Source organism: Brachyistius frenatus, unplaced genomic scaffold (assembly GCF_029030835.1).
Source record: "Brachyistius frenatus isolate BFR_SWC_R1_liver_20210118 unplaced genomic scaffold, ASM2903083v1 Contig_66, whole genome shotgun sequence".
NCBI lineage: Eukaryota > Metazoa > Chordata > Actinopteri > Embiotocidae > Brachyistius > Brachyistius frenatus.
The window spans coordinates 1,589,169-1,600,000 of NW_027210665.1; the positions used below are offsets into that span (position 1 = coordinate 1,589,169).

The 10,832-nt window shown below is 39.1% G+C and overlaps 1 protein-coding gene across 2 annotated transcripts in view; it reads left to right on the forward strand.

The window, feature by feature from the left end:
* Positions 1-1,825: 1,825 nt before the first annotated feature.
* Positions 1,826-10,832, forward strand: part of LOC138625827 (cyclic AMP receptor-like protein A) — a 55,053-nt gene continuing 46,046 nt past the window's right edge. The window contains exons 1-5 of one of the 2 annotated variants that reach the window (XM_069707034.1): positions 1,826-1,983; positions 6,189-6,241; positions 7,489-7,543; positions 8,690-8,746; positions 8,874-8,934. In XM_069707034.1, the coding sequence (XP_069563135.1) occupies positions 1,903-1,983; positions 6,189-6,241; positions 7,489-7,543; positions 8,690-8,746; positions 8,874-8,934 (307 nt within the window). In that variant the 5' untranslated portion in view covers positions 1,826-1,902. Of the gene's footprint in view, positions 1,984-2,237; positions 2,345-6,188; positions 6,242-7,488; positions 7,544-8,689; positions 8,747-8,873; positions 8,935-10,832 lie in introns of those variants that run through there. The other variant, XM_069707035.1, reaches the window with a different exon arrangement.

A 10,832-nucleotide genomic window follows, 5' to 3' on the forward strand; every position in this document is an offset into this window, starting at 1 on the left:
GACAGAGAGGGTTTAAACCATGTTGTCTGTATTTACAAAAACACTGTTAAAAGGAAAAATTATGGAGTACCGCACTCCATAATCATAAAAAAAAAGGCTAAAGGATCCCATAATCTGTTGATCTATTTGGCAAATATATCTGCAATCAACACTGACAAATATCCGCCAGCCCGCATGTTGTATTTTCTGTAGTGTCATAAGGTGAAAAAAAAGATTTGCTGTTTAACACCATCAGTTGTAACAACAGTTTCCATCATAATAAAAGTGTTAAAAGAGAGAGGTGGATAAAAAAATTTTTTAAAAAAAAGACCTGCAGGATGAGGAATGTTGGCTGTCAGTCAGTTTCAAGTGACAACACCTTGAATACCTGAACTCTGAAACTGTATAGAGTCTCCGGGGGAAAGGCTGGTCTGCCGTGTTGAATGCATTCAGGAAGATATTTGTTTTTATGAATGCATCCAGTGCATATTTCAGTTCAATAGCTTTATTATAGAATAAAATAGTCCAAATGTCAAAGTACTGTTTGATTGTTATTATATTAAGCTGTAGTCTGGACATTCATATGGGAAGTAAAAGTCTGCACAAAGGAGTGCTATGTGTGTGTACATAACATGCAGAGTGAAAGAAAAAGAAACAACAGAATTCCTTCTTTGTTTGAGTAATTGATGGTGACAGTCTCAGCGGATACAGCTGCAGTTTCAGTGTCACTATAGGTCAACAGAGTGTGTGACACACCCACTTTCCACTTTGATGGTTTGCACTGTTTTTCTCTCTCTTTCTCACACACACACACACACACACACACACATTGAAATCCAGCACAGAATGATCAAAAATCATGCAATAAATTCATTTTCAAATAAGTTAATTCTCCCTTTGAATTAAAACTCAACAGCTTTAATACATTAATCTCCGCGGACACCCAACATGGCTCATGAAAGAAACAGACAAATTCTACACTTCAAAATGCCAATTTTCGCCGCACAATATATATTTAGCATTTTGTTTCGTTATTATATGTCAAAAATATACAATCCAGCGGGTGAACAATATTTAAAATAACCCTTAACTTAAAAATGTGCAACTTTAATTTTCTGCTCTAGGCCTTGTTCCAGGGAAACATGCAAACTATGTTGAACATGCAGATGAAGTTTGTGAAAGGGTCCTCAAACATCTTCAAACTGACACACCTTGAAAATTCTTCCGCCTCTCTGACTTGTTTACAAGCAGTGAAGCCACTGCAGTCCACATGTAGGACAAAGGAAACGTCATTTGCTGCATTTACCTGTGAATGATGTTGCTGCTATCCAAAAAAATGTCAAGTGAGATATCCTTATCAGTAAACTTAAGGGGAATGTCAGAGGCTAAACTGTCCCACGTGTGTAGAGTCAATCACTGAATACTGATGAACCAATGATTCGCTTCAAGGGTGTCAAAATGCATTGTGTTTTCAACAAGATATCAAAGTTGTAAACGTGATATTTTGATACCTTTAATGGATGTAATACAGATTAACTGATATAAAGTTGTAAACATGTGATATTTGGATACCTTTAACGCAGATTAATTGATATAAAATACTTGTTTAAATAAAAGTAACAATGCCATATTAAAATATAAAATACTAGGCAACAAGTAAAAAATAAAAATAAAAAAAAAACTACACGTGAGCTCTTGAAAGCATTTTCTATAAAAGGTTTATTGTTAAAATGGAGTACAGCACAGTCACTGGCATTTCTAAACGAAAGCTACGTTTTTAATACACGAGGTCGTGGGGCTTTACGAGCCTGTTGACCCTTTTTGTCCTTCTGCGGACACGGTAGAAACAGGAAGTGCAACGAAAGCTACAACTAAACCAAAACAAATCGGAGCCAAATTGTCTGAAAATCGTTGCTCCACGAAATGGACAGTCGAAACTTAAAGACAACGAGTAACGAATCAAGTTGCGTATTTTTTAACACGCAGTCAGAAGATTATCGATGCGTAAGTACCTGACGTCAGTCTTAACTTCTGTTTTTTTTTTTTTTTTTAAAGCTAATTAGCTAGTTAGCTCGCTACATCACGTTTCAGGGGGCTTCGCTGCTGCCGATGATCGATTACGTCCCCCCCCCCCCACCTGATCAGCTGTTTATCGATTTGTCAATCGATTAGATGACGAAAGGAGTGGGGGGGTGGGGGTGGTGGTGAGACACTCGCATGCTTCCCGATGCTAACGGTACAACTGAGCTGACAATTTAATCTTAACGTGCGTTAAATTGGCCTGTTGATCAGTGACGTCATTCTGAAACTAATCAACGTTGCATCATCTTTTAAAACTATTGACCGGCCACGTGCTAACGGAGAGGTACGTTGTTTGGTTTTTTTTCAAATTTGTTTTGACAAGATGACTAGAGCTTTTTTTTTGTTTGTTTGTTTTTTTGATCAGACCATTACTAGTTTATGTCTTTTAGCTTTTTAGTATATTAAAGTATAGATAATATGTTTTTGCTCAGTGATAGATTGTAAAACACTGATGGGGACATTTCTGTATACTTTTACTCTCCACACTCAGTAAATTATGCTGATAGTTCCACTTAAATTAAAGTTTGCACGCAGGCTTTTTTTTTTTTTTTTTACTGAAGTCAGTTATCTATTTGTATATATTATATTTTATATTTTGTCATCTTACATCAAATCTGCTTTTTTGTTTTTGTTTTGTTCTTGACACTTTTGCGCTATGTTACTGTAACATTACAAATCCCCCCCCTCCCCTCCCCGTGGGACTTAAAAACTATGATCCTGTCCTAAATCATCTGAAAAACACTTGTCTGCTGTGCTGCTCTGAGCTCCTGCCACAAAAAAAAACAACAACTTTGTGATGACGGCGTTCAGACATGTTGAGACCGTGTCTGAGGTTATAATTAAACCGAAGGCCATTATTTCATACCAAAGTTTAACAAGCGTCCTTTAGATTCCTCCTGCGTGGCATCATTTCTCTCTTCCTCTCCAGGGAGCCGACGAAATGGCTCAGGTGCTCATTTTCAACTGTCCAGACTACTAAATCAAGGGTTTGCGGTCCTTGAATCCTCGCTCCAGCTCGTCTGTCTGCCACCAGCCCAATGCTGCACGTTGTCCTTTATAAATATCCCCCACAACCTCCTGTGGTCCCTATGCTGGCTGCCTGCTCTCGCTTGTATCCAGATTAAAACGCTGGTGCTGTGCTCTTAATCCAAACTCCCCCCCCCTCTGGCAAATTGTCTGTCGCTCCTCTTCGCTGATCAGGCCTCGCCGTGGTGAAATGAACTCTCCTCTGTAGCTCGTACTGCAGAGACACCGGAACGAACGAAAGCCAGACTCTTAATGTGAACTAAAAAGAAAACTAAACACTACTTAAAAGGTAGATTATTAAATAAACCATATTGGATAAAAGCACATTTTAAATGGCTTTTTTTTTTTTTTTTTTTTTTGCTGTGTTGCATTTGATTGCGTTGTTGTAAAGTTGTTTTTGTTCACAGCAGCAAAAGCCCTTTTTTTTTTTTTTTTCCATTCATCCATTTTCTTCTGCTTATCTTTGGGGGAGGGAGGGTCGTCGTTTTTTTGGGGTTTTTTTTCCCGGGGCTGCAGGTCAAGCAAGCTACCTCACAATGCAATTCAATAAAACAACAGACCAAAAGATAGGAGAGCTCTTTTCTCTGAAGAAGGTCGTAAAAAGAAACCGAACACCATCAGCTTCGCAAACGTAACTTCAAACTAGACTGCTCTGAATTTACAAGTTGCTGATGTAAGGAGTCTGCACCGTGATGGATAAACCTTTCAATACATGCCTTATCTCCAGAATAACGTAGTTAGGGAACATCCTACTTGAATGAGTCGAAGCTTGTTTGCTAAATCAAGGCTGTCGTACGCCGGGCAGATTAGAGACCAGAGAGAGAATCTGTGCCGTCTGCGGTGCATTGAACGTGTTAATGTGAGTAGGTGTAGCCAGCAGCATCAGCCTCCAGGTTATCACCGCTTCTCTCTGCTCAGCTTCATTAGAAGAATAATGCGGCAGCAATGCTGTCTTGCCCGGAGACCCGAATCTCCCCTTTACTGACAAGTAATCGCTCATTACTGCAAGCAGTTGATCGCAGTGTCCCATACACTGTTTGACTAACCTACGTAAAGATGGCGCACGATGAAGAAGCCAGCTACACCAGTTTTGTGTCAAACTTTGAGGACATAATAGTCATACATTCGCTCTCATTGATTTGATTATTAATTCATGAATTATATGTTCATGTTCCCCCCCATCGCAAAGCACCAGCACTTTATAAAAATAGACCCAGCTGCATTGTGGTTGTTGTCTGTTTTTATTGTTACATATTTATAGTTTTCTTGTTTTATCTTTTTTACTTTTGCACACCGTGGGACGGTGAGAAACAATATTTCGATCTCTCTGTATGTCTTGTACATATGGTCAATTGACAATAAAGTTGACTTTGACTTGATTAAGTTGATTAGATTATGCTGTAACTCTAAAAAGTATTTATTTGCAATTTAGGTGTTAACTCGGACTCCTGGTGTAATTTAGAAATGTTATATTGGAATATTGTCAGCGTTGGTAAATAGGAATGAATTCTGTTATTGGATTAGTCATTTAACTCTTTAGTCAAAAAAAATTGAATAATAGTCAGCAATACTGTGTTTTGATAACCAATTAATTATGAATGTCATTTTTCAAATTAAAATTTCCTAGTTCTCCCTTCTTAATTGAAAACATTTGCTACTTTTCTTTCTCTTGTAGAAAAGTTATGTTTTTCCTAGTTTTATACATTTGACAAAATTAGAATTATGTCTGAATAATCCAAAGTAAATTACTGCACTTCCAATTACTTTACTCTTTCCAAGTCAACAGTCCGATTTTTTCTAAGATAAGGCAGTTTTGTCTCTTTTAGTATTTAGTAGGGATGAGAACCGGAAATCAACTCATGATGATCGTATGTATATATAGACCATAATAACCAGGATGCAGCTGTTTGTGTGACCTGCATATCATGAGTTGAACAACCATAAACCTTTAAAAAAAAAAAAAAAAAAAAAAAAACCCAGGATCATTAATTGTCTGTTTATGAAGTGATTTTGAAGGAAGTGTGTAGTCTGAGCCTTTTTAACATTACTGCAGCACCATGTTGGGAGCCATCATTCAAATGTAATTAAAACAGTCAGTAATAAACAAGTAAAATGCCTCGAGAAAAAAAAAAAAAGGTCTATATGCTTCTCAGTTAATTCAATCTTCTGTGTCTGTTTTTGAATTTGAAATCTTGGCAACTGCAAAAACAAATTAATATATAAAATCTTAAATCCACACATTTCATAAAAAACTGTCTAATTTCCTGGGATGTGTTGACAATAGATGTCCTAGTTTCTTAAATAGGGCAACACATGACGCTACAGGTTATCAGATTGACAGAAGATGGTCCTTGTTGATGTTGCAAGGACGTGTGTGATGTTGCACTTCATTGTGTGGACGAGCCTATCTGTATTTTGCATGCCAGACTACTGCCGGCCCTTTCAGTTTCCCTGCAGCTTTATAGGACTGACTCGCACATTTGTCATTTTCCTCATTCCTTCGTGCTTTTCCTGTCCTTTCTTGTGTCTCTCGAAGTTGTCGGAGATCAGTTTCAGGTTGCGGGCGGCTTTTAACGAAACATAAAGTGTCAGGGGCTGACCTTGTTTACTCACCTGCCTGCATGTATTTCATATCACTCAGCTGTCATTTAACAGCCCTCTCTGTTTATATGTTAAAATGGGTCAAATACATGTGGATGTGACATTCAAAAAAAAAAAAAAATACCTCAGTTGTCTTCGGTGTCAGTTCACCGCTCATGTTTATGTTTCTGATGCCTGGGTTGCCTGAAGTGTATGCAAATTTCCTTTTTGTTATCCTTCCTTTCTTTGACTTGCACACATGTTCGCAAACACACGCGCAAGCACGCAGACGACATGCTTTAACAAATGGCGGTCTTGTCGAAGCCCGTAGTTTCTGAGTTTTAGGATTATAATGATGACAGTGCGGTGTTTGTATTGCACTTCGCAACGTGCCTCCACAGTGCTTTACGTAAAACGGATACAATACACAGAGGATGCATAAGACTAACTGCTTTGATGTGTTGTTTTAATGATTAGTGTGCATGAGCCATGAAAGTAACAAACTGTTTTCTGATTTGCAGGTGGTGATTTTAACAGTAAAACGAGCCACAGGAACCTTCTCTTTAATAGGATGGTGAATATTCTCTTTGAACTCTCAAATCATTCCTCCAATTTTTTTTTTCACAATAAATTGTCATTGCTGGGTATGATTTAGGGATACAGGGATGTGCATTACAAAGTTTCAGGTCCTGAAAGCAAAGTGAGGATACTTTCAAAAATAAAGCCATCAATAGTTTTTATCAATTAACTTTTAACTAAAGTGCAGTAAATAGAAAACGCCTAAATCAAATCAGTACTTTTATGAGACCATTCTTTGCCTTTTAAAAGCACTAAATGCATATAGCTGCACTGACGGGTTGGTTTAAGTATCTCGGAGAACTTGCTGCAGCTCTTTTGTGTATTTAGGTTCTTTCAAAATGTTCTGTCTCCTTTTGTATTCTCAGACTGACTTGATTAAGTCTCATTCACAAAACATTCCGTAACTAATAGTTGTGACTTACTGGCCTCGATTGGAGAAACTCCTGCGTATAATAGGATGTTTTTGGTTTAAGAGTAATTCACAGGGCGTTTTAGTTTAAAAAGTTGCTGAGTGAAATTAGAGGAACTCCAAAGAACTCCTAAACCTGCTCATAATTAGTCTGCTGCTGCAGATAATGCACCTTGTCAAGCCACCGTTTTGAAATAATACAGTGATAAATAACTTTAAAAGCAACATCATTCAGCCAACGTATCAATCTAAGTCCATTACGTTGGAGATGTTGATTTCTGAACAGAAAAATACAGTTTGCAATGCTGGTAAAAGGTAGTGGGTAGAAAATTAAAAGGGGTCTGACATGACTGCAGCAGTATTCCTTGTGATTTAATTTAAAATACGTAATAAAAACTAAATGATTATTCTCGAAGACAACAGACTACAGAACAACATGTAATTTGAATTGGACGTGTTAAGAATTAGAAGAAGTGCAATTACAATATTGAAATACCAAAGCTTCCATTGTTAGTTACGCAGCGCATTTTGCCTTGGTGGTGCCTTTTTTGTTGTTGTCAGGGATTCGGTTCTTCATATGTTTCTAAGCAGGTCTTTGGCAGCTTTTTTCCCGGTCTAATGTGGAGGTTTCATTAATTTCAGTGTAAACAAGCTTTCATGTTCAGTGATCTCACTGCAAGCTAAAGAACATTTGCAGTAGGAGTACAAGAGAGCCTGCAGGGATACGTGCTGGAGCTGGGATGATGTGTAGAGCAGTCATTGGCCTGTAATGCTCAAATTACCCTTTCAATTAGCAAATCTCATGATTGTTTTTTTTCCCTATCTCTCCTCAGCCTTTTCATGCTGTTTGTGATCTGGCTGCTTCGGAGGTATCACTCTTTGGCTCAGGTAAATTCACGCTGCCGTGTACAGAACAGCTTTGACACAGCCTTTTCATCTCTGTTTGCTTCATTGCCACCGGAAATGTGTGCAATTAGCCATGGCAAATCTTGGCATAATTGGATCCCAATTAAAATGCACAGATTAATGAATTGCGGAGTTAATTGTCTCATGGTCATTCTGTGATAGCGGCTGCTGTCTTGTGCGTTTCCCCTGCTCCAATTGACGAGGTTTAAATATACTGTATTGTCAGATTTCTTTCTTCACTTCTTTTATCCGAAAGGATTTGAATTCTCTAAAGAGTGTCAGTGTTTGTTCATGGAATATTTTTTTGAGTGCAGCCTGTGCGCGGTTTTGTGTGTCTGAATCCGGTCCAGCAGGTGTGTCAGGTTTAGCAGCGCTGCACGTTATCCTCCTAATCTGAAGTAAATGACAGCTTAACGTGGGGCTCTGATGGATCCTATTACCTTTGGACCAGGTTGCAGCAGAGCGACCTCACGTCCTCCTCCTCCTCCCCCCCGCCCCCTTTTCCTCCTCCTCCTCCTCTTACACCACATAAACCCTCTCCTTATGTCCGTCCATTCACAAAGGTTATCTGTCAGTCAATAGTCTTTAGTGCTCTCAAGGCCCTCCTGCGCTCTTTTTCGGTCTCCACCTCCTCCTCCTCTTCATCCTCCTCCTCCTCCGTAGCCTTGGCAGGGTCATTGCTGGACGCACATTGATAAAAGGCTGTGTGTGTGTGTGTGTGTGTGTGTGTGTGTGTGTGTGTGTGTGTGTGTGTGTGTGCGCGCGCGTGCAGCCGCAGTGCTCGCACCTCTATTGGAAAAGTAAGACTAAAATCTGGTGTGCACCCCGTCTCCCTTCTCAGAATTCAGTAGCCAGAGGATTATTGATTCATTTCAAATAAAATACAATGCGTTGAGTCTATACAGAGTGGAAATAAGAAGCCTCTCTCTCCTCTGTGATATTTCCTCTGAGTTGTCACCAGGGACAGCGTATGCCAAGCTGTCATCCACATCAGTGAACATTTGAGCTATAATTTGCCCTTCTCTCTAAGTGAATATAAATGCTCTGGCATTTTTACTCGGGATGTTTTCTTAGAGAATCCTCCTTCATGGCTTTTTTTTTTTTTTTTTTTTTTTTTTTTTTGTACAGAAGATGATTCTTAGCCTGACTGTTGCCGCCTTCTTTGACAGCGTAGCATATGTCATGGTGAGTTACCGTTGTCTGTTTCATTAGACACACGCTGTGTGTTTTATTTCTTTTATTTTGGTTTATAATTTTTTTTATGGAAGGTTTTAAAAAGGTTTTCATGTGCTGCTCCTCTCTCCGTCCCCAGGGTGACACCCATCCAGAGGGATCTCTTTGTGACTTCCAAGCCTGGTGGTTAACATACTTTGGTAAGACGAAACTTAATTAATTACTCACTGGCACAATTTTGTGCAATACAGATGACTAAGTGGCAAAAAAAAAAAGAGCAGAGATACAACAAAGAAATCTGATAAGGAGCTCATATATCACTGTGGAAAATTATATTGCTTATTAATTTCATTCAAATTGAGATCAAAATGTGGGTAGACGAGTAGGGAATTATAGTTGGAGGTTAAAAAAAGAAAAGGATATTTTATAAACTAACGTGTTTAAATGAGTAAATGTTTTGTCACTGCTATTGGTCAAATGGCTGCACCAACTTCCTGCAGGTGTGTATTCAAAAATCTTGAAAAGAAAAATAAAGGAGCTCATTGGCGTCCCCAATTCAGTACTCTCAGAAAGGCTGATGAAACGTTTTATACATCGGCAGCGACCAGTCCTCCAAGCCAGACGCCAAGGTGGGTTGTTTTGACCCTTCGGAAATAAATCCAATTTCATTTATTTTCAATTTATTTTATTCCGATTGAAGTATCACCATGTCGCATGGAGTTATTACACTTCACAGACAAGGAAAAGCACCGGAAAAATTAGATAAGAAAGAAGAAGAAATATTAAAAAAGCCAAAGATGTACAACTAAAGTGCCTCCATTCATTTATGCTGTTAGATATTTTGAAAGTGCAATGAAAGACAATCATCATTACAAACAATACGAATTTGGATATTAATACAAATAACAGAGCAAAAGGCCAAAGTTGGAAATGCGTGGGGTAGAAGAAGAACTCGCACTGTAGAGACACCATTGAACTGCGTCACTTCACCAGCTAAAGGTCGCTTAACTTTAAAACATAACTTTGGGTCATAATAAGCTGCTTGCACAAAAGGCTGTCGTTTGTTTGGATGAAAAGCCATCTTTTTTTTTTTTACGTATTCCTTTTTTTTTTATTATCGCACTGTATTTTAATATGTATATCTATACAATTTATTTTGCATTGCACTGAGTTTGTGGTTATTCACTTCCATGGATTGGCTACGAAGGGAATGTTTTCATATATCGTCCTGTCTTCTATTGAATCAGTTTCTATCAAGCGTGTCCTATCCCTCAGTTAAAAAAATAAATAAATAAAAGTCACAGTAGTTGCGCTTGTTCGTTTCTTAGGAGCAGTCTCGCAGCCGTGCCAAGAATACCACACCCGAAGTGATGGTGTAACTCCTGCGAGTCAAACACTGCGCTGTGTACTTACTGGTCTTTGGCAAACTTGTCAGTATACCGCCCTCAAACCAGATGTGTCAGTGATTCATAACCGTCCCCTGTATGAGGAGATAATTTTCCTCCAATCAGAGGATTTCACTGTTTTATTTGGCATCATCAATCACATCTACAGGTTCACCGTTTTTTTTCTTCCCAGACGAACAATTTCTTTGCGATTCAACAGCTGAGGCGGAATCGGTTATTCTTGCACGGCTGTCATTTGTTTCGGTAACAGCTCCTTTAGCCTTGATTAGCATAAAGATTCTTAGTTAGGACTGGCTGCTAATACGACTCTTCACTGGGCTTGTTTTATTGGTCTCATAGGCAGACACACACCAACACACACACACTCAGACGGATACAGGGTAATGGGCAGTGAGTTAGTGCGGCCGGGTTGGTGCATGTCACCTCGGTTTATCATGAGGACGCTCACGCTGAGGACAAACGGCCGTACATAAACACCGGCTGAACGGGCACTTTGTTCTGTTGCGAAGCGTCGAGTCTGGTCGGAGCCGCGGAGCACAGCTCCGCTTTTAACTCCCACCAATAAAATTTTATGAAATGTGTTTGAGATGGAGGAAGATGGTAGCTGGGGCAGCGCCAGGACAGGTGGCGTGTGTTGTCAGGCAAAAGCAACGCTTTGGCTGCTTTGCAGTTATGCAAGATGCATTTGCTGT